This window comes from Bos mutus, chromosome 8 (assembly GCF_027580195.1).
Source record: "Bos mutus isolate GX-2022 chromosome 8, NWIPB_WYAK_1.1, whole genome shotgun sequence".
Classification (NCBI taxonomy): domain Eukaryota; kingdom Metazoa; phylum Chordata; class Mammalia; order Artiodactyla; family Bovidae; genus Bos; species Bos mutus.
Window position 1 is genome coordinate 23,664,744 of NC_091624.1, and position 23,477 is coordinate 23,688,220.

At 49.0% G+C, this 23,477-nt stretch overlaps 2 protein-coding genes across 3 annotated transcripts in view; one reads left to right on the top strand and one right to left on the bottom strand.

Annotated features, from left to right (window-relative positions):
* The first annotated feature begins 220 nt into the window (after positions 1–220).
* S1PR3 (sphingosine-1-phosphate receptor 3) lies at positions 221–13,470 on the top strand. Of its 2 annotated transcripts, none has more exons than XM_005909122.3 (2): positions 221–278; positions 9,781–13,470. In XM_005909122.3, the coding sequence occupies exon 2, from the start codon at positions 9,924–9,926 to the stop codon at positions 11,058–11,060; it is 1,137 nt and encodes a 378-aa protein (XP_005909184.1). In that variant the 5' UTR covers positions 221–278; positions 9,781–9,923; the 3' UTR covers positions 11,061–13,470. The 2 variants fall into 2 exon arrangements, with proteins under 2 accessions (XP_005909184.1, XP_014338197.1); XM_014482711.2 differs by lacking the exon at positions 221–278 and adding an exon at positions 539–792.
* Positions 13,471–14,626: 1,156 nt separating this feature from the next.
* Positions 14,627–23,477, bottom strand: part of SHC3 (SHC adaptor protein 3) — a 119,980-nt gene continuing 111,129 nt past the window's right edge. Inside the window, exon 12 of the mRNA XM_070374921.1 lies at positions 14,627–23,068. Within this exon, the coding sequence (XP_070231022.1) occupies positions 22,940–23,068 (129 nt within the window). The 3' untranslated portion in view covers positions 14,627–22,939. The remainder of the gene's footprint in view (positions 23,069–23,477) is intronic.

The window sequence follows — 23,477 nt, forward strand, 5'->3', positions numbered from 1 at the left end:
GGGCGAGCCAAGCTCAGGGGGACTGCCGAGGGAGGCGGGGGCGACAGGAGAATGTCAGGGGCCCGCCAGAGGCTCGACTGCGGGGGCGGACACGAAAGGCGGGGACACTCCAGGGGTGGCAGTCGGGGAGGAGGATAAAGGGGTTGAGGAGCGAGAGCGGGAGCCGGGAGCGAGAAAGTGGGGTGCTGGGGCTGCGGGGAGGGGAGAAGGGATGGGGATATAGGGGCTCAACGCTGAGGGAAGAAGTACAAACGTGGTGGGGACCGAGAAGTGACGAGGTGAGGCCAGAGGGCGGGGAGACGGGGGAGGAGCCAAGGACGGTGCGGGGCGTGGGAAGCGGGAAGGTGGGGACTCAAGGTGCCGGGGGGAAAAGATGCTGTGGGAGAGCCGCAGGGAGCGGGGGAGATGCAGCGGGGCCGGGAGATGGGGCGGGGAGCCGGGAGGTGGGGAAGGAGGTCGGGGTAGGAGGGGTATTGCGGGGGCGGGAGTAAGGACGCGGGCAGATGAGGGCTGGACGGCAGGGCAGGGAGGCGGGGCGCGGGCCCAGCCCCCGAGGTTAGCTGGAAAAGTTTGCGCAGGGGCCGGCGGGGGCAGAGGCTGAGGAAGCCGGTCTGGGAGACACGCGACAGGAACCCGACGCTCAGCGCGGTGGCCGCAGGAACCCGAGCGAGACTCTGCGGCCCGGGCAGTGTCCCCAGCCCCGAGCGCCAAGTCTATCCCGGCGCCCCGGCACTGGGAGGGGAGGAAGGGCTGCCAAGATGCCGAGGGTCCGAGCGCCCTTCTCGGATGGAGGTGAGCCGGCGGGCCCCCGGGCTGGGTGGGAGCAGCCGGGTCCGCTTTTCTTACGGATTTCCAGCCCGTCTTCCAGGCCATCCAGCCCATCGCGACGTGGACCTGGGCGGGCGAGCACACCACATCAGCATCGCCCATTCCCACCAGGTCGTCCATTCTGGTGACTGAACCCGGGCAGGGGAAGTGGGGATGGTTCCTTTTTAAACTACAGTTAGAGCATTTAAACGCCGAATGAAAGAGAAGTGACTCTTCCCAGAGACACGCCATGGGTCCTTTTCCTGGGATAATTAAGTTTATACGGCCTGGAATGCGGACCTGGGGGCTCTGGAAGTGTGTGTTCTTGTTCCCTTGGGGAAATCGTTCTGTTTTATTTTCTTGGCCACAAAGTTCCAGTTTTCCTTCTATTTCTCAAACAAGGCAGTCAGGGCTGTCGGAACCGGGCGGGGGGCGGGGTTGGGGGGGCGGGAAGAGGAGTCTGGAAGACAAAAGTTCTATGATGAGGTAATGAGGTTCCCAGGGAAGATCAGTAAGTTATACTCATATCTGGGATAAATCCGGGGAAGCGACAGGACTGGTCCTTCTTCGAGCCGATTGCAGGAAAGTGCTAACTTTGCCACTTTTAACCCCCTGCCCCCACCATAGTCTCCAAATTGTTCTCTCCTCCTTCTCCTTACTTTCTCTCTTCCTGACGTTGGACACTGCCAAGGACGTATTTCTTTGTGGTGTATTTATATTTAGATGTAAGAGAGGGACTTCTTGTTGGATTTTTAAAGGGAACATGCTTTACTTTGAAGATGAAGAGCATGAATGAGTCTGGCTCTTCTGGAGCTCTGGGTACTTCCAGAATTAGGCATCTTTTTAAAGTCTGGAGTTAGAAGTTGCAGACATTGTACAGAATCTTGAAAGTAAAGTGTTAGTCACTCAGTCCTGTCTGATTCTTCACAACCCCATGGGCTGTAGCCTACCAGGCTCCTCTGTCCATAGAATCCTCCAGGCAAAAATACTGGAGTGGATAGCCATCCCCTTCTCCGGGATCCAAACCCCCATTGCAGGCGGATTCTTTTCCATCTGAGCCATCAGGGAAGCCCCAAAGAATTATGTCTTCATGATTTATCTTTACAACATTCCTTTCTTCATTGATGAAAATCGTACAGGCATGGTTAAGAAAAACTTAATTCCTAGAAAGTACAAGGGCAGGATTATGATCTGTGGGTATATGACTAATGAGGATGGTGGTGGTTCTGGGCGGGGGGGGCGGTGTGTGTGTGTATGTGGTGCTCAAAGAGCTGTGGACTCACTGATGCAGAGCTCAGTGCCAGTTTGAATACTGTTACTACCATAGGTGAACCACACATTGGGTTTTCTCAGTCAGAAAACTTTCACTTTGGGCCTGCTAGTCCAGGCGCTCTAGTCTCCTGACACCAGGGATCCGAAACGCAAAATCAGCCCTTAAGATACAGATGCAATGATTCCTCGACCAATATTCATCTCTGAAAATGCTGCTTTCCTCTTTATATTTGTGAATTCCATTAAAATGCATGACTCTCCTAATTTTCTACCGTATGTGGATACTGAAGCTACCATTTCCTGTACAAGGCCTACCTTATGAATTGGCCTAATGACTTTATGTCTCAAAATTTAGGGACTGATTTTCCTTTACCAGGAAATTATGACACTAATTTGATTCCATGGTATCTCTTCGACTCCCTAAAAATGTTTCAAGACCTACTGTCTATGCATATATTTTTGTTACAAAGACATGGGAATTTGAGCATAAAATAATCTTGAAACATTTGTTGTTGCCCAACTGGAGAAACTCTTTTTCTCTGCCAGGACTTGGGACTATGACTCTGGGGCTGATACAGCTGGCATGGCAGCCTTGGGCAATCTACTGTGTTGGCCAGTTAGCCGAGACTGAGCTGCCCCTGGGCTATACAAGGCTTTCTGTTTCCTCACATTTGGTTTCGTGATTCCTTTCTTATCAGTTTTGGAGCCATTTTGTATTATTCCCTTGCCATATGTTTTCTGTAAAATTGGTTAATTACCTTAAGCGCATTGAAATATACACATTACCATATGTAAAATTAAATAACCAGTGAAGATTTGCTGTTTGAAGCAGGGAACTCAAATCAGGTGTTCTGTGACAACCTAGAGGGGTGGAATGGGGTGGGAGGTGGGAGGGAGCTTCAAGAGGGAGGGCACATATGTACATCTATAGCTGATTCTTGTTGATGTATGGCAGAAACCAGCACAATATTGTAAAGCAATTATCCTCCAATTAAAAAATAAATAAATGAAAAAGAGATATTCCATGAGCTTTTGGAGACAATATGCTAGACTTAGTGGAATCCTGTCTAGCTTTAGTTAATAATACTTTTTAACTTGTTGTTATAGTTACCAGGCATAAAGTTACCTTTTGTTTCATTTTTATTCTGTTTTTGAGGAATCACAGTGGCATCTGTGAGAGGGCAGGGAATAGCCAGTCAGGTAAATCAGTGACAAGGTTGTTCAGAGGACAGTGTGGAACTGATCAGGTGGTTCTAACATCTGGTTGGAACCATAAGCTGGAGTGGGAATCCTGAGTCATTTTTAGGCTCTTTGGCCTTGAAGATGCTGCTCCATTTCCTTGGGGTCAAAGTTTTCCATATATTTCAGTCAAGCCCCCAGATTCAGCATTCCAGCATTTTGCTAGCATAGTAGCTAGAAGTAGTTCGGTCCCAAGTATGCTGGTGACACCCGTGTCTCTAGATAGGTAAGGAACACATGGAAGCGCAACAGCTTCTGGAAGAGCTTATCCCTAATGTGGTGCACTAGAATCCGATGACATGGGCATCCAGCCCAGCGCAGCCTCTTCCAAACTGTGCCACAGGTTCAGTTTCCCGCTGTGTCCATTTGGAAGCAGATGCTGTGGTGGGCTCAGACATGGCGCCTGCAAGGCACAGTGCGCAGTGCGCATGCCAGGCCACCGAGCAAGAATGCTGCTGTGGGAACGGATGAAGGGAGCCCCGCGGTTACCACTTCCTGCCCAGAACACCTCTCATTTTCGTATGCCTAGAGGAACTCATTTCCACACACTTTGATTCGTGCTGTGACAGCCTTGGTAGAAATTCAGTCCTGTACCCTTCCTTAGAAAAAACACAGAAGAGAAAGTTTGAGAAACCTGGCAGAAAAGCAATGAAGATAAAGACCTCTTGCATCAAAAGCATTTGCCCTCAGACTGATGAGCCTGGATGCCCAGGAGAATATGCAGAGAGGCAGATGTTCAAGCTGGACTTGATTGTGGGCACAACCTGCATACATGGGACTCCTTGGACTGCTGTCAGATCTCTGTTAGCATCTGAGCCTTGTTTGCTGAGAGAATAACCTTTGGAGAAGCTGCATAAAAGTAGGAAATCCGACCAGGGACAAACTCGCTTCCGCAATCTGGAGAAGAAAGGGGAAGATGTAGAATCCTGATGTGGTTCATCTGTAACAGCCTTTCTCACCAGGCGCTCCACTAATAGGTCCAGAGCAACATGCAGGCATGCAAGGCTGAGTATGTAACACCTCTTGTCATGAACCATCTCTGAGAGCAGAGTGAGGTCACCTAAGAAACCCCTGAGTGACGGGAAATACTCATTAGCAAAGGAATTTTGTTGGGGCCATGAAACGGCCAACTCATTATTTCCTTTCTAAATTCTTCTAAGTGGGGGGAAAAAATATCTTGCTTTCCAAGAAATTTTACTTGTGGACAAATGCTTTGTGTTTTAATTCAGTTTATGGGATGAAATGGGAGAATATAGCATTTTAAAAATATAATGCCTTGCATCTTACCAGGAGAAATCAATGTCTCACAATCTTATTGTGCTTTTTTTTTTTTTGGCCATTACAAAGAGAAAGAGACAGACCCCAGACTGGTGAAATATTTTCCTCTGTTTTTTTTTCCCTTTTCCTTCTTTTTATAGTTTGTTTATTTTTCAAAGTGATGTGAGTAGAGAAAGTGACTCTCCAGCGTGGAAAACACATCTGGAATCCATTGGGCCCTGCCTGGCTCCCTCCCCCTCCCCCCACACATGCTCTTCCTTGGAATGGAGGGAGGGGGATGGGGTGACACCCCTATGAACCACCTTCTAGAAGGTGCCATATTCCTTCTCTGCAGAAAGAAAAGCCTTGGTGTTGGAATGCCTTGAGGTAGACTCGAAGACCCCACCTGAATGAGGATGGAGTGAAAACTCAGGTAGCAGATCTTTGTTGAATAGATGGAAGGCAAGCCCAGGAGTGGGCAGTGTACTATCTTTACCTTCACAGTGAGATGCAGGCAGTCAAATCCTCACTCAGAGTGGGTGAGGGGAGAAGTCTGCGGGGGTCTGGATGACCTGAGCACAGTTTGGGAGGAGAGCTCTGCTTACGGATATAAGTAAGGCCAGCTCTCAGGCACAGCTCTGTCGGAATCTGGGTTTGTTGGAAGGCCACTGCGCATGAGCAGGAGCACCCACATGTCTTCTATAACTGGCCAGGTTTTCTGAATATGTACATGACTAGCTGGCACCCAGCCACATTTTCAGCATTAGGCTGTATTTTTCAGTATTCAGGTGGAAATTAAGCAGTGATCCAGTTTTTACAATGGAAAGGCAGATACTGGTCAGGTCACTACCAGCCCCGGACACTTATCTTTTAAAATAAAGTGTGAGCGTTTGTAACGTGTAACTCTCACCCTCGCTGGGGACTTCTCCAGCTACCCACAAAGACAGTTCTCAGGACCACTGGCTGAGACCCGTAAGCCTCTGTGGGGACCCTCCATCAAAACCCAGCCTAGGCATCAGCAGTAGGAAGTCCACGGTACCCCTTGGGACACAGGCCATGGGGGACATCCTCAACTCATCCTAACAGCACTGCTGAGGACAACAGCACAGGGAAACCACTCCACGTCCACAGCCCAGAATGTATCCGTCCACCCAGCGGGAGCAATGGGAAGGAGTTACCTGCATCTCTCTGCATGACTCACCTTGAGCAGGAAGCTCACAGGAACATCACATTGAGAAGAAGATGCCAGGCACAGCTTCATGACTCCATTTATGTGAGGGTCAGACACAGGCTAAATTACTCTAAGGGATAAGAAGTCCAGAGAGTGCTCCATTCTAGTGGTTAGTGACTACAAGAGGCCATGAGGGATAGGAAAGGTTGGGTCTCCCAGGGGCCCGGGGGCCCGCAGTGCCCAGCACTCCTGCAGTGACTGGCAGCAGCAGGGTGGGTGAGCCACAGAGGGCCGATGCCCACCTCTCCATGAGCAGAGCCAGCTGACTCTCAAAGATTCGGGGACCAGGGAGGGGACAGAGCGTTCTCCCCGCAGACTTGGAGTCTGTGTTGCGTCCCTCCGGATGGAGGCAGGAATTCGCCCATGAGACGGTTTTGGCCATGCGTAGTGGCATTCAGATCTATCCAAAATCAATCTTATCTTTGGCCTGGCACAAAACTCTCAGATGGGATCAGCTTTTTAATATTGTTAATCTAAAGAAAATAAGCTTTTGGGTTCCAAAGAGAGATGGGTATCTTCCAGTTACGCAAAGTGTGGAGATTGGTATTTTATAACAAAAAATGTTCTGAGAAAATATGCTCCTTGAGTGATACATATTTAATTAAGGGAAATCATTAATCGAGCATTAATGGGAAGATGTGTTCACCCTCAGGATTCATGGTTTTGATGGGTTTCTGGCATATCTTAAAGTATTGTTATTTTGGTTATTTTCTTGCTGGGTATTCGTTTTTGTTGTTTCCTTTCGTACCTTCTACTCAAGTTTATCAAAACTCTACGTATTGAAGGGGAAAAAAATGAATGTGAGTCTGTGGAGCCTGCCGTGTACTTCCTCCGCCCTTTATTCCCAAGAGAAGTCCACATCCAGCAATTTTAAAGGGACTTGCAGCCCTGCTCTCTGTACTGTAGAGCACAGTCGGAGGGGCAGAGACTGTCTCGAGGAGGCCATGAGGTATTTAAGGCCATGGAGTTATCACAGGCAAACTAGGGCACAGGAGAGAAACTTTGGACATACCTGTTTTCAAAAGGCTTTCAGATGCAGTTTCCTGGAGCTGTTTCGCCCCAGTGTGAGGGGGAATTACGATACAATTCCCATTGTTCTCCTTTTCTGTAATGTTTGTATATTTTTATCATTCAGGCTCTTCTGGTGCTAAGTCACCATCATAACTCCTCACGTTATGCTCACCAGTATCAGGTCCTGGGATGGAGGGGCGGCCACCTGGACATGGCAGCCGGTGGCCTGGAGTGGTGGGGGCAAGGGCGAGCGTGGGGACAGGGAGTGTTGGAGGGCCCTCCGGCCAGCTATATGACCCCACTGCCACCAAAGGAAAAACAGCCCCTCTCAGGATGCTGCCGCTTTGTGACTCTCACTGGAGCAGCCCGTGTGTTCCTCTGCCCTACCTTTGGGTCGTGCCTTTTCTGTGAACAAGGACACACGTGGTGCCGTGACAGGGTATCCATGCGGGAATGCCAAGCACTCTCTCAGGGTTGTGCTCTGGGGTGGGAGGTGTTGGAAAGATAACCAGGCGACTAGGTTCTCCTGTGCCTGGTTTCCTACAACAGCCAGGAAGGGTCAGCAAAGTGGGAGCACAGAGACTCCATTCAGCGCCCACAGACGAGAGCACTTAGATGAACAGCAACGAGGGGCACATGCATTTACTGGGCACCGTTAATGTACGTGGTGGTGTGAGAGGAGATGGAGAGGATGAAATAAGGGGCTCCAGGAAAGTGCTCTGAGAGTGTCAGCTGCTGCTCCTGTCTCTATCCTTAAAAAACACTTTGCAGTTTGTTTTAAAAAGTGGTGTGCTGGGGCAGGATGATTCCAGAAAACGCTATAGAGCTGGTAGAAGTTGACCTGGAGCCTTAAGGATGGGCACGATTTAAATAAAAATGGAAAAGAGGTAAGCTGGTGGGGGGGAGTGGCCCACGAGCTGACCCCCACCATCCCTGCTTCTGTCTCTGGGAGACCAGGCCCCTTATCACAGACCAAGCAGCGGGGACCAGAGCTGGCTGGGGAGTCTGCCTCCTGCATGAGGCCTCACAGTGCCCCTGGGTGAGGGGAGACAGCCCCAGGGTCGGATGCTGCCTCCGAGGCTCATCAGCGATGTGGAGACCTTGGCAGGCCCCAACATTTGGTGGTAAAGCTGACTCCCAGCCCTCCGTGACCTCAAACTGCACTGAGACACCAGGGGCTCATGTGGTTTCCACAATAAGCCACACACAAACCTCCAGGACACAGAAGAAATCTCTGCAAAGAAGCAGTGGGATCATTGTTGCCCCATGTCAGAAAACCAGGCTCACCCAGATTAAGGGAGTGGAGGCTTGACAACATCCTCGGGGCCCTGGAACCAGCACCCAAGTGGCAGGAGAGCATCCGCCTGGAGGGCCCTTGGTCAGGGAGCTCTGTCTGGAGCCTCCTCTGCTTCTCACTCACAGAGCAGCTACCCAGGCTGAGCCCCAGGGTCCGCCTGCCACTGAGGCCTTCTCTGGAATGAGCTCAGCAGTTGTACCAGGCCTTCAGATTCCACTGCACCCCAAAATGCAGAGCCCCATTTCTGTGGAGAGTGGTCCATGTGCCACCAAGCCAAACTGAGGGCTGCGACTTAAACTTATAAAAGTTGAAAAACTTCAGCGGATCCACACAGTAGGCTGATGTAAATTGACCTTGTTTGAGTTTAATTATATATTTAAATATTCAAATAGTTTTGATTTAGAATCAGTGCATTTAGCGAAAACCATTTCTACCTTGGTACTTGGGTCTGCTCTGCCTTGGACATCACAAGAAGCCTTTGGATAAAGCCACGTAGGGCTGGGGGGTGCATAGAGGTCCGGAGGGCGAAGGGCTGTTGGAAGCCTGGCTCTTGGGCTCTCTGCCCCACCGTCACCAGTGCTCCCAGGTTGGTTGTTTCTTTCCATCACACACACCGATTGAGTTTTGGCGGTTTCGACAGTTGTATCTAAACTCTGAATTTTAAGCCGAACTCAAAAATCCACTTGTTTGTCCTTGCTCTTCTTCCTTTAGTCTCAGTAGCAGTTGATTCCACTTTTACAGGTTTATACTCTTTCTTCCCCTGGCTCCACGATTAGCTGCTCGCTCAGGGAGTGGCCCTGTGGGCCATGTGTGGGCTGTGCTGTTCCTCCTTTGGTGACCAGATGGTTTGTCTCTGAGCTCTCTGGGGGGCAGACTTGGGGGCCATCTAGATTTGATTTCTGGTCTTGGCCTTGGTCCCAGGGATTCCAGGGAAGTGTGACTACTTCCTACAACATTGCTCCAAAGCCCACCAAGGAGGTTTCAGAAATCAGTGGGTCTTATTCTGAATTCCATCCTATTTTTTGGGCCTGACATAATCTCTGTTTCTCTCTCAGTAACTGGGAATAAGGGTTTACCAGCTCCTGTGCAGGAGATGGGCCTGCTCAGGTGGTGCTAGTGGTAAAGAATCCACTTGCCCATGCAGGAGACACAGAGATGTAGGTTTGATTCCTGGATTGGGAAGATTCCCTGGAGGAGGGCATGGCAACCCACTCCAGTATTCTTGCCTGGAGAATCCCGTGGACAGAGGGGCCTGGCAGGCTAGAGTCCATAGGGTCACACAGAGTTGGACATGATTGAAGTGACTTAGCATGCACACATGCACAGTAGATGAGTATGAACTGGTTAGCATTTTAAGTGCCTTGAGATTTCCAGGTGGAAGTGTTCTTTGGGTTTAAATCCGTGTGTTTGGATTACATGATTGAATGGTGGCAGTGCCCAATGACAGAATTTCCCTCCTTGGCAACTGTAGACACAGAATTGCTTCTTCTGGGCTCCATAGTCACATAGGAAGTTAGCCTGGGTTAAAGGCCCTCTTTGGGCCCTTATGGACCAGCCACCCAAATGCTTCAGCATTTTTAGTGCCTTTCTCCAACTCTGTTGCTGCTGTTGTTCTTAGGTGCTGTTACTTTATCACTGGGCTCTCTCTCCTTTTGTCTTTTCATAGGAGCCTATTCTCAACACCCTAGCCGGTGTCTCGCCTGGATCCCTGTTGCAGCCTAAGCAGAAAGCGGTGTTTTCCCTGGAAATGGACGTTCTCAGGGCGCCCTCTGGTGGATTCAGGAGCTAACTGATTGTGAGTTCCAAGTGATGGCGATGATTCTCACGCCACGCCCCAGACCTTACACCTCCAACGAAACCCTGCACGAACATTACAGCTACGTGGGCAAGTTGGAAGGCAGGCTGAAGGACGCCCCCGAGGGCAGCACACTCACCACCGTGCTGTTCTTGATCATCTGCAGCTTCATTGTTTTGGAGAACCTGATGGTCTTGATTGCCATCTGGAAAAACAATAAATTCCACAACCGCATGTACTTTTTCATTGGTAACCTGGCCCTCTGCGACCTGCTGGCTGGCATCGCCTACAAGGTCAACATTCTGATGTCGGGCAAGAGGACACTGAGCCTCTCCCTGACGGTCTGGTTCCTACGGGAAGGCAGCATGTTTGTGGCCCTTGGGGCGTCCACCTGTAGCCTGCTGGCCATTGCTATCGAGAGACACTTGACCATGATCAAAATGAGGCCGTACGATGCCAACAAGAAGCACCGCGTGTTTCTTCTGATCGGGATGTGCTGGCTCATCGCCTTCTCGCTGGGCGCCTTACCCATCCTGGGCTGGAACTGCCTGCACAACCTCCCCGACTGCTCAACCATCCTGCCTCTCTACTCCAAGAAGTACATCGCATTCTGCATCAGCATCTTCATGGCCATCCTGGTGACCATCGTGATCCTGTACGCACGCATCTACTTCCTGGTGAAGTCCAGCAGCCGCAGGGTGGCCAGCCCGCACAACTCAGAGCGGTCCATGGCCCTGCTGCGGACCGTGGTGATCGTAGTGAGCGTGTTCATCGCCTGTTGGTCCCCCCTCTTCATCCTTTTCCTTGTGGACGTGGCCTGCAAGGTCAAGGAGTGCGCTGTCCTGTTCAAGGCCCAGTGGTTCATTGTGCTGGCTGTGCTCAACTCCGCCATGAACCCCATCATCTACACGCTGGCCAGCAAGGAGATGCGGCGGGCCTTCTTCCGACTTGTCTGCACCTGCCTGGTTAGGGGCCGGGGAGCCCACTCTTCACCCATCCAGCCCGCTCTCGACCCAAGCAGAAGCAAATCCAGCGGCAGCAACAACAGCAGCCCCTCCCCCAAAAGCAAGGAAGACCTCCCCCAAACGGCCGCCTCACCCTGCATCACCGACAGAAACAAAACCCTGCAGAATGGAGTCATCTACAAGTGAGGGTGCGGGCCTCAAGGAACCTGGGGTCCTTGCATCGCCACAGGAAGAGTGGCAGCCAACCCTGCAGCCACGTTCTTCTGGATCGCATGCCTCACCCATGGGGGTATTTCCAGATCTGGGACTTGAGAAAGCTGTTCTGCCAACAGCCTGGCCTGGTGTGGATGTCTCTTAAGGAGGGGACCCAAGGAATTGCTGATGCATTTCAATGCAGACACCATGCCTTGTCCATTTAGGCTCTAGGGTCTTCCAAATGTACCAAGCTGCTGATGTCAGCAGCCGCCTTCTCCTGAATCCTCCCTCCCCTCTGGCCTCTGTCTGGAGAGGGAAGGTGTCGGACCACACACACTGTGCAATGTGTTTCCCAGGAACCTCATCATCCCAGGATGATGTTCTGTGACTGTACACTACATCGACTGTGCACAGAAGGATGCTATAGTCATCATTTCTGTTACAGAGCACTTGCGTTTCACATGTCTGCCACTGGTACATGTGTCAGCTGCAGTACATGGTGTCGTTATGTAACAGGGAGTACAAGTAAGTTCTGGCTGAACCCCCAAGTATGAGGATGTGACTGAGAACTAGGTGAACAGGTCAGTCCCAGTCTCCTCTGACTGACACAAAGTGTTATGTTAAGCAGATTTTGAAAGCGCAACCCCTCTAAAAGGGCTTGTCCGAGGCTGGTCTCAGATGTATGCATCTGACCCCCAACTGTCCTGAGATGCCCTTGACAGCGTCTGGAGGATTCAGGAGAGAACAAGTGAGTTCTGTGGATGTACGTCCCCCAAGGGGACCCCTGCTTGTCTTCCGTCATTTCTCCCTGAGGAGTCTTAAGCTCATCCAAAAGTCAAATTAGCCAAATTACCCGGTTGTTTGGGGTTTCTCCAAATCCTAGAAAAGCCAGTCAAGGTATTCCAGGAGCCTGTGCCCCACACCCATCAAGAAAAGAATCCAAGAGGGAGAAGCAGAGGACAGACCCCTGGCCCATTTCACCTTTCCAACGTAATGGGGAGTTTCCGTTGAATTCGAAGATGCTTACAGGACAGCACTGTGATCCTGTGTTGAGTTAGAATCCGTATCAGAAAAGCACCAAGTTAGTAACCCCCCTGTGCTGTTACGGCTGAGCAGCTGGGGCCGTCAACAGCCTTGTGGATTCCTGAAAGCTGACCCTGACCGCGACCATTAGAGCAGTTTAATTGTGATCTGGCAGTTTGTGCTTTCTTCAAAAAGATGTAGTAATACTGTAATCTTTCATTTTAACACAGGTTGACCCTGTACTACTCTTTACCTTTAGAAGGAATTACGTAGAAGGCATTTTTGTACACAGTCATCCCCAAGGATTCTTCATGAAGTACAAATGGATGAAAAATATACAAATTTGCAGAGTTGTCATAAGTATATAGTTGATGTACTGAGTCCTTCGTTTTTTAAAAAGATAAAAAGGAACCTTCAAAAGGATTCTTATCTGCGTAAGCCTCACTTCAGAACCCCTGAAGTTTTTAGGTTCAGTGGGAATTTTGCCTGAGTAAAGACTAAAAGAGTAGTCTTAATACATGAGTAACTTTTCAGAGAAAAAGTGATTCCTCTTTGTTATCTCGTGCCAGCTCCTCTTTATAAAGGAACATTTTCATGGGTCCTGGGTGACCATATACCACCCAACATCTTTCTTAATTTTTGTTGCTGATGGAGATAAATCCTATTTGCAAGGACATGCTCATCAGTGGCATTTTAGTTGTTTTCATTACATCACTGAAAAGGAGCTTATTCTCTTGTCAAACAGCCTGAGAAAACCAAGAGCATTTATAGAAAAGTTAAGCATTAAGATCCTGGGTTAAGAAAATAACAACAAAATTGCCTCCAAGAGCCAGAATACTGAGTATTGCATTTTGTCTTCAGTGGAGAAATGACTTAAGAACTTTATATATTAGTTCTGAGTTGCTTGGGGGCTCCAGCTCTCTGGCACTAAAAATATAACACTGCACCATAACCTCAACTTTTTTTGAGGTAGCACAACACTTTCAATCAATTTGAATGAAAAATACCCCAAAACAGACATTGTGTCTATTTGATATATGCAAAAAGTAATAATAATCAAATTTAGTACCAAGTGTTGGAGAAGGAAATGGCAACCCACTCCCATAATCTTGCCTGGGAAATCCCATGGACAGAGGAGCCTTGTGGGCTACAGTCCATGAGGCAGCAAAGAGCTGGACACGATTGAGTGACTGAACAACAACAAAAAGTATCAAGTGTACAATCCTAACTAGCTAGCTGATCATCTAGAAGTTGAGTGTGTCAAAGCCAGAGAGAACCTGTCTGTTAGAGCTCATTCAGTTAATAGCCTTTATCGAGTCCCATGTATGTTTGTTAAAAATAAAATAAAATAAAATTGAAAGCCTTTGTATAAACTGGTTGTTGGGAGTCCATGTGGGGAGCTGTGTACTCTAAGGCCACCCCTGATGATATGCAGAGTGACATCATGAACTCTCTCCTGCTGCTAGCTGTTCCTCCAGGAATTAAACCACTCTGAGAACTCTAGTTGCATTTCCCCTATACTTCCCAAAAGCAGAACTGGTATTTTAGGAAACTTCGGTGTATTGGGTGCCAAAATTGGTGGAATAGCACCCAATACACCAAAGGTTCCGAAAATACCAGCTCTGCTTGTGGGAAGTGGCTCAGATGGTAAAGAATCCACCTGCAATGCAGGAGACCCAGGTTCAATCCCTGGGTCAGGAAGATTCCCTGGAGAAGAGAATGGCAACCCACTCCAGTATTCTTGCTGGAGAATTCCATGGACAGGGAGCCTGGCAGGTTATAGTCCATGGGGTTGCAAAGAGTCAGATATGACTGAGCAACTAACACTTTTACTTTCCACCAATTTTGGTAGGTCAATAGGGAAGGAGGTTAATAGACTACGCTTTCAATGGGGAGAAATTTTAAGAGTCACGGCAGCCAAAGTGCAGCCAAAAGAGATGGGGCTATGGGTTCTGCTCCATTTGGTGCAATGGAGGCAACAGGAGAGACTTGATAAACCAGCCCTTTCTCTAGCTTTCTCCATCACAGATGGTAAGTTTTTACCTCTCCACCCTGCATTTTTACATAGAAAGGAGCCAGTGTTTGGCATCACCAGTTGGTAGTGACATTCCTGAAGCAATCTGCCCCCAAAAGGAACTGTGAGTGTACACAGAAATTCATCATTTCTGTGTTACAGAGCACTTGGATTTCAAATGTCTGCCACTGATACATGCGCAAGCTGCAGAGTGTGGTACCATTATGTAATAAAGACCACAACCAACTGCCCCCTTTGATACTGCCCAAGGCCAAGTTGGCAGAAGTTTACCTAAATACCATCAGGAAGGCTTTTGTCAAACTGCCATTTCCATCCCACACCTTTGGTGTCCCCACCAGGACTCTGCTGTGATTGTATTTTAGGAGGTCTCTTGGGGAATAATTGAGAATATCTGCTTTCTATGGAAAGGCTTCCAACTCCCCTCCTCTCCTTCATGAGGCAATACAAGATCCACCATCCAAATGAGAGACTTTTCACAATATTCTTTATTGCCCACAGACTCACACTGACAGTCAGTTAACATCAGACTATTTAGAGAACAGTTGTTTCTCTCCACCCTTGACCCATGGTTCATCTACACTGGAAAAGAGCCTTTCACAGAAATGCATTATTAACGAGGTGTATGTTATAGAAAACTTGTAGTTAAATTACCAATTCCATGCTTTTAAATGTATCTACGAGTGCAAAACCTCCACACTCAAATGTTTTTAGTATCTAAGTCAAATATCAAAGGGTTTGCTACATAATCAGAAACGCACACACCACTATTCTGAAAATGAAGGCACATTTTCCGATAACCAGTGACAAGGAGTGCAGTCGCGCCTAAGTGGGAGTGACAACCTCTGCTCCTGGGCCATGGTGGTGACACACAGAAATGCCACGTGGCACCTCCAACTGGCTGCCCTAGAAGCTCAGGGACGTGCCTGGCATGGCAGCAGAGCTCACAACAGGAAACCACATCATTTACTGAAGGAGTAAAGTGGAATCACTGAGCATGAGGAGGGAATTTAAGCCAATTCTCTTAACCCATTGTGTTGTCAAATCTCCCAGATGTTGGCCAAATAATTTCAGTTTTATTACCTTTCAAAGAACAGAATTTAGAAAACTTGAAGTTGGTTTTGTGTTTCCACTCCTCAGAGATCTCCAACACCACTTCTTATCCAGTAGCAACATAGAAAGTGATAAATTGGCAATAAACCAGAGATCTTCACAGTAATTCTTTTTTGTTTCACAAAAGTTAATGGAAAATAAACACGAAATTTTCTAATATTTACCAACAGGTATAATTTCCCATCCAAATGCTTTTTTAAAAGTAATAAATATCTCATTGTTACACATTAGATGTACACCGGACGGAGTTCTCTCCTAATCCTTGGATTTAAGCATCAAATTTTAATTCTTATTTAGTTCTGGATACAAAGAAACATTCATGTCCTTAATTTTACAAGATTTACTCTGGAACAAGTTATATTCAAAAGTCAAAGGAACAGAGAACATTCCACTTGCAACCAACATATAATTGTTACAAAAAAGTTTATTCAGTGTTCAAAAATGGATTTGTCTATTGATTTCTGCTTTAATCATCCCTTGATTCCGTGGTTAGAAACTTTGGTTGTGGTAAAAACGTCCCAGATGAGTGTGAATTCATGACTTCAGTCACCCACGGCCACAGCATGTGTCCCCACATGTGTGTGTTTCTGCCTACAGCATTTCAAGGTGAAACAACAAAATAGAAACTGGAAATTGGATGGAATTTCATTTCTCATGCTTTCTTCAATGAGAATGCCTCTTCCATACCTTAGCCCTCAGGAGGGAGCCCCGTGTGTTTGGGCCTAAGGGGGTCATTATTCTGGTCATCTGTGGTTGTGACAAGGAGGCAAGAATGAGGCAGGAGCACCCCAGGGATGCCTCCAACATCCCTCCCAACCCTGACCACTGTTCATGCATGAGGGTGTCTCTGCCTCCTCCTGGGCCATCCACACTGTGTCTGCCTGTTCTAACCTTCTCCATCCGGTCTGCAGCCTGTCTGCAAAGCCTTCAGAATCCCCAGACCCACCCAGGAGCCCCACCCTCCAGGGTCCTATGAAGTGGGACACACATCAGGCTTGTCGCGGCCCCATACCCTCTGTGTGTGTATTTTCTACTGAATTGTAACTGTGGACAGGCAGAACCTTTGCATGATCATAGAAGCGCAACACAGTGCTTGCCTCACGTGAACAAACGTGAGACAAGGCCAAGAGGAGGCTGGTTAGTGGAGGCAACAAGCAGTGTAGCCGCACCCGGAAGACAACGCTCAGCCCCTAGGCACACCTGCCTGGGCAGCCTCCCCGACACCCGCCCCTGCTTATCTTTACACACTGCTGGATGAACACAGGATGTAGGTCTGGACTTGCTGGCCCCTACCTTTTTTCTTTTTCCTTCTCTGTTCTCCCAGCCTCTCCTTTCCTGTCTCCCCCCACTGGCTTCTCTTCCCGATGTCCCTTTGTCACTTCCCACAGTGGCCCCCTCATGGCACTCTTGTCTTGTTCCTGCAGCATCCAAGACCATCCTCCCAAGACCAGCATCCAGGACCATGTGCAGATGCCAGGACGTATCGGTCCCCAAACTCTCAACATGTGTGTAATTTTCTAATTGTCCATGTTAATTAAAATACCAAAATCCAGGGAGGAGTCCCAAGGTACCAACCTGCATGTGCACACATGTAGACAGAGATGTGTGTCCGTCATAATCAATGTAGGTATATGCATGTGTATATATGTATGTACAGACAGACGGAGACAAACATCTGTCATAATTAGTAGGTATACGTATGTGTGTGTATTTATATATATATATATACACATATGCAGTTGATATTCACAAGTCCTGGTATAAAGTGGCAATTTTTCTGGCTGCTATAAAATATGCCAGTTTTAAAACTGTGCATTTGTTGCTTGCAAACTTATAAATATGTATAAACCCCATTATAAATAAATTGTGTCTGGCAGATGGCATTTTATCTGCCAGTAGTGATTGCATGGAGTTATAAATGCTTATTAATCCTCCACTTTTGAACTCACAGTTTGGACTCTGGGATCTATAACATGAAGTGGCATGAAAACAACCATATGTTAGAGGGGAAAAACAGTCATTGAGACAGGTAAGGGCTAGCAATTCATACCTGATGATGGTTCTGAAAGTCAAGACCGCCTGCCAGCATCAACTGCAATTTACTAAAAATGCAAATTCTCTGGCCCCATCCAGAACTACCGAGTCAGGAACTCTGGGGAGGATCCCCGAAGGCTCTGATGCCTGCCTTTCACCCCAAGTCTGCTTATGAAGGGCTGTCTCTCCACCCAAGGACTCCTCGGTTTGGTGTGTGAAGGACCAGCCAGGACACTGTGGCCAGAAACAGCCTTCCACCAGCTCTGGGCTGTTTGGGTAAATGTCTGGCTCAATCCCTGCCCCGGTGGGTTAGCTCTTAGGTCTGTCCAGCCCTGCCTCTCTCAGTCCCCAGTGCAATTAGTTATCTACATCTTGGTGATTTGCTTGATCATGCCTTCCTCATCAGCTTCCTTCCCCAACCCTGAGTCTGTATATACTCAGAGCCTTTCTCAGGGTCTGCTTCTGTGGGACCCCAAACTAAACTGGGGCTTCCCAGGTGGCACTAGTGGTAAAGAACCTGCTTGCCAATGAAGGACGTATAAGAGAGGCGGGTTTGACACCTGGATCAGGAAGAGCCCCTGGAGAGGGGCGCGGAAACCCACTCTAATATTCACACTATGGGCATAACTGAATCACTTTGCCAGACATCGATCACGGACACATCACTGTTAGTCACCTACCTTACTGTTTAGTCGCTAAGTCATGTCTGACTTTGTGCGACCCTATGAACTGTAGCCTACCAGGATCCTCTGTCCGTGGGATTTCCTAGGCAAAAATATTGGGAAATCAACTATGCTCCAATATAAAAAATGAAAATTTGGGGCTTCCCAGGTGGTGCTAGTGGTAAAGAACTTGCCTGCCAATGCAGGAGACATGGGTTCAATTCCTGGGTCAGGAAGATCCCTGGAGAAAGAAATGGCAACCCACTCCAGTATTCTTGCCTGGAGAATCCCATGGACAGAGGGGCCCAGCTACATAGGATCACAAAGGGTCGGACACACAAACTAAACAAAGGAAGAGAAACACTTCCTTGTCCGTAAATGGCTCATGCTTTTATGCATTTGGGGAGGGGGGTGGAGAAGAACATAAAGATACAGTCAAGGAGGGAAGTACTACTTGCCATTTTCCACCAGGGGCTGAACTTTACGTAGAAACCCTGAAGGACCCTAATAAGTCCTGCATTCTGTCCTAGATTCAGCCACTGACTGTCACCACCTTCTAGGAAATCAATCAGCTCTAATATCCCCACTGAAAAAGGGATCCTTCCAGCTGTGCTATCTGAAGACGCTCCCTCGTTTGCTGTCCTCTGAGAAGCAGGGACAGTTCCAGGTTTATGACATGTGCCAGTAAAGTCATTTTTCCACTTCTCTTTATTAACACCAACTTGAAGTTTTACTACAGAACCCAAGAGTGTTTTTCTGAAACCCAAGGTCAAGATTTGTCTGTGTCCTGCAGTTCCCAGGTGGCACTAGTGGTAAAGAACCCGCCCACCTGCCAATGCAGGAGACATAAAAGACGTGGGTTCCACACCTGAGTTGGGAAGATTCCATGGAGGAGGGCATGGCAACTCACTCCAGTATTCTTGCCTGGAGAATCCCACAGACAGAGGAGCCCGGCAGGCTATGTCCTCGGGGTCACAAAGAGTAGGACACGACTGAGCGCACACACAAGGTCAAGACTGTCTGTGTCCTATAGTTATCTATTGGTAATCTTTCCAGTCTCCTTCCCATTTTCCACTAGGCTTCCACCTAGTGGTGGAAGATTCTTTAGTGGTAAAGAATCTGCCTGCCAATGCAGAAGACATAAGAAATGCAGGTTCAATCCCTGGGTCAGGAAGATCCCCCAAAGGAGGACATGGCAACCCATTCCAGTATCTGATCCCATGGACAGAGGAACCTGGCAGGCTACAGTCCATGGGGTCCCGCAGAGTCAGACACGACTGAAGCGACTTAGCACGCACGCACACCACCATTCACAGAAAAGTATTTATGGCTGCTGTCCATATGTGCTTGGACAGCAATAGAGCACAGATGCACACTTTGAGAGTGAAACATCCCAGAAAACAACTGTCTTTGGTGCTCACACACAGTCATCAACCCCCACACCCTCTCAAGGTCAGGTACTGCCCTGTGGTGCAGGCGGCGGGTGGGGCTCAGAGAAACCCAGCAGCCAGCGCAAGGCCACGTGGTTCTGCATGCAGGAGCTGAGGTGGGCTGCCATGGGAGCCTGGGATCCTGTGACTGGCCTCCACGGGGTGACCGCTTCAGGGAATTGAGGACCAGGACGTTCGTTCCGTTATGTAAGCATTACTTACATAATGCTTCAGTGCTACGTGAAAGGAGAGCTCCACTACAGGAAGGGGGCACTTCAGGACACAGGGCTGGACATGGAGCCAGGAGTCAACACTGTCCTGGAGCACAGGGCTCTTTGTGGGGAATGGGGCCTCACCAAGTGCTGCTCCATCCACCCTCCCTGCCTGAAACTAGGCCTCTCCCTTCACACACGGACCCCCCAGGGAATTCTCCCCCTGCTTCTACTGTGAGCCTTTCAGAGTATCCGTAAGAGTCAGGCCTCAAAGCTGGCTGAAACCAGTGACCAGCAGCCCCACAGGAAGCCCTGCAGACTCTCAGTAGGTGGGAATCGCTAGAAGGCACAGCTAATTCCCTCAAGATGATGGGGGACGGAGGAGCCGTCTCCAGGGCCACTTAGCAAAAGGGTCCATTTTGGACTCGCCAGGTCTTCCCAGCAGACACAGGGGCCTGGGTAAAGTGGCAGGGGTCCCACGAGACGGGCAGCAGGTCCTAGTACGCTCCGGGGGCCCAGGTGGCCCTCACAGTGCGTAGGGACCACGCCCTGGGAGTCGGAGGCCCTGGAGCGCATGGTCGCGCGGGCGGGAGTTTGCTTAGGAAACCGGAGCTTCCAGCGCAGCGGAGCTCAGGAAGCGCCTAGAGGAGCGGGAAACAGCTCGCTGCCGCCGACCGCGTGGACTTGAGCAAGTGGGCACCACCTGAGCCTCAGTTTCGCCATCCGTGTGTGAGGCTCCGTGATACCCGGCACATGGCGCTTGAAGGAAGAGATGAGATGGCCTGGTGAGCTCTTACATGCTTTACAAACGGGAGAAAACAAAGACTAGAAAATCACTGCCATTTGCTGTGTCTCAAATCCTCTCCAGTGGCTACAAGAGTGCCGGTTTGTCCCACTGCCCCATGGGAGGCAAGGTATAATCTGAACTTAAAAATACATATTTTAAGTAACACTGAAATGATATTTGATCCCCCCATACTTTCAATTTTCTAAATTGATTCTCATGCAAAAAAAAAAAAAAACATATATTGCTTATCACCACTGAGATAAAGACTAACTTCAGAGCAGAGAGCTACTAAAACTGATTAGCATTTCTTGCACACCGGAGAGAAAAGAAGACACAGATCAAGTGTTCAGGGGCTCTCAGGTCTTCGCTCTTGTTTCCTTCTCTATTCTGCCCTAAACATTAATGTTTTGGCCTTATGCAGCAGAGAGTGCAAGACTGTTGAAAGAAGTCGTTTGATCCATGAATATGTGTGTACACTCACATTCAGAGAAGGATCATGCCTCCACACAGAGGTCAGACCTTTATGGACATCTCCAGGATGCAGATATACATAAAGAATGCAGGGCAATTCTCACAGCCACCCCAAATCTACATTGTCACAGGGGAGAGGCCCAACCCAGCTACTCAGCCCATCCCCATTCAGCCCCTACTGCCTCTGGATGAGCTGGAACAGGTATCCCAGTTGCACCTGAAATCAGAACCAGTCCAGGAGGAGGCAGGGGTGGGGAGGGGGTTGGTTCTAGATTAGTGTCAGACTCCCCACAGAGTTCCCATTCACGGCAGAACATTCTAGAAGATTAAAACAACTGTCAGCTTGGATTCACGGGGTAAAATTCCACAGAATGCTAATATGAAGCTTTGGACCTTCCCCAACCCATCCTCAACTGTCAGCTCTACCCCATTCTCCCATCCTGGCCAAGCACACCCCCTCAAAGTAGAAATAGGGTTCACACACTGAGCATTAGAACTTTGTGGAATTAGTGCTCGTCAGTGTTTTCAAAAATCTACTTTTTGCTCCTCATTCTGGAAGCATCAAATTTATTACTATTAAAGGCTAAGTGTGTGTGGAGGGTCTTTCTGTTGCACTGATGAAGGGGGGCTGCCCAAGAGGGGGTTTCAACTGGGCAAGAGCCAATGTTGTGGCACTAGTGGGAAGGTGCCGGTGAATGAATGAATCTTTCTATCTTTTAAAAGTCAACACCTGTTAAATCCCATGGAAATCTCAAGCCAGACATTTAAAAACATTGTCAATTTCCTAAAACCAGAAGACCCAGTAGGAGATCAGAGCATTTGATCCTGAAGGAAGGAGCTGGGACAAAATGCTGCCTGGGGCAGGTACCCTCTTCATGGAGCAGTTGGGAAACCTATTGTGGAAACAAACCAGACACTAGATCCACCCATCTCTCCAGAAGCAGGACTTCAAACTGATTCCCAACGCTCCTGAGCCTGGTCCCTAGGTTTGCTGCTGCTGCTGCTGCTAAGTCGCTTCAGTCGTGTCCGACTCTGTGTGACCCCATAGACGGCAGCCAACCAGGCTCTCCCGTCCCTGGGATTCTCCAGGCAAGAACACTGGAGTGGGCTGGTCCCTAGGTTTAGGCAAACCTTAATCATCCATGACCGAAGGAACGTCTCTGAGCACACGTGTTTGCACCCAAATTCTGCGCAGGTTGAACGCATGCTTCCTCCTCTACTGAATATAAAGGGGACAGGATTTCACTAGCAGGTATGGCAGCAGCCCATTGGCTGAGGGGATGTACACATCCCCGGCTACCCAATATCCCTGCACACACCCTCGTTTTGCCATTATACTGATAAAAACAAAGGAAGCATTTACCTGTCAAGATCTTGATCCATGAGGCTTATTTTGTGCCCCATTTGGCAGTGAAGTGAAACCCCAAGAACCCCTGGACAACCAGGGTCATGGGAGAAGCATGCCTGTGCTCAGTACTACCTGAAACAGCTGGAATGACATCTGCTTTTAGCACAGCACCCCAAACTCTGGTGCTGGAAACCCCATGGGTGTGGTGCAGGCAGCCCGGGAGGCATCACCAATGAGAAGGGACGGCCCTAAGGACCAGCACTTCACGGTGCTTTGCATGCAGAGCACCGGCTGCATCTTGTCTTACTCTGTTACATCCCAAGTGTTTAGTACTGACCCTCCTGCTGCTTCTATTCCCTGTATTGTGCTTAATAGGTAACACTTTCCCAGTGGAATTTCCCAGTGGAATGGGTCAGCTGAATTAACATTTTGCCTGGACAACTACAGTCAAACTTAGTTTTCATTAAAAACATACAGCACAGAACATTAGTCTTACATCTTTCTTAGTCTTAAAAAATATAAATATAGAGGGATAATTTGTACAGGATGTATAGGTATGTACACCTTTAATATGCTAATGAGAATTCTGAACAAGTTTATGAAACTTGCATGTTAGGGAAGCCTTCCTCCTGGGGCTTCTGAACAAAGCTCTGAGCCAATGGACAGCGGCTCACATTCCCGGGCCCCGATACCCATCTACTGGGAAGAACCAAGCCCTCCTGACCACAGGTGCAGTGTCGGACAGGGCAGCTGACGGGTCACGGGTTCCTCTCCACTGGCTGCTGCAGGCAGAGCTCGCTCCCGGCGGAGACGATGGGCAGGCTGTTTTCCAGGTGGTGGTTGATGAGGTGGCTGATACTGTCAAAGATCCTGTCCTTTGTCCGGATCTGGGAGGGATGCACAAGGAAGGTTAGCACCACCCGCAGTCAGAGGACAGAGAACATCCCTCCTCACCGGCAGTCGAAACTGGAAGGGCAGGCTCCTTAGGCACCCAGGATCACCCTTCCAGAGATGGTGTCTGCCAAGCCCCTGGCCACTGTCACTGGCCAGTCAATTTAGTCAGCTCATTTGTCCACCCCTCTGGGACTGAACCATGCCCTCCCCTGCCTTTAGCAACCAGGGACTGGTGAGCTCGCTCACCTGGTGCCAGTCTCCTCTCTCCTGCTCCCCTCCTGCCCTCCTGGGACCCAGAAACCTCTGTCCCACACCACCCAGCAGTGTCTACAGGCTCCAGAGCCCCTGCGACCTTTGGGCCTTTGGACAGTGGTCCCTTGTCCAGACTGTGCTTCTTCCACC

Coding starts and splice junctions, on each gene's coding strand:
- S1PR3 (XM_005909122.3), top strand. CDS start 9,924: ATGGCGATGATTCTCACGCCACGCCCCAGACCTTACACCTCCAACGAA.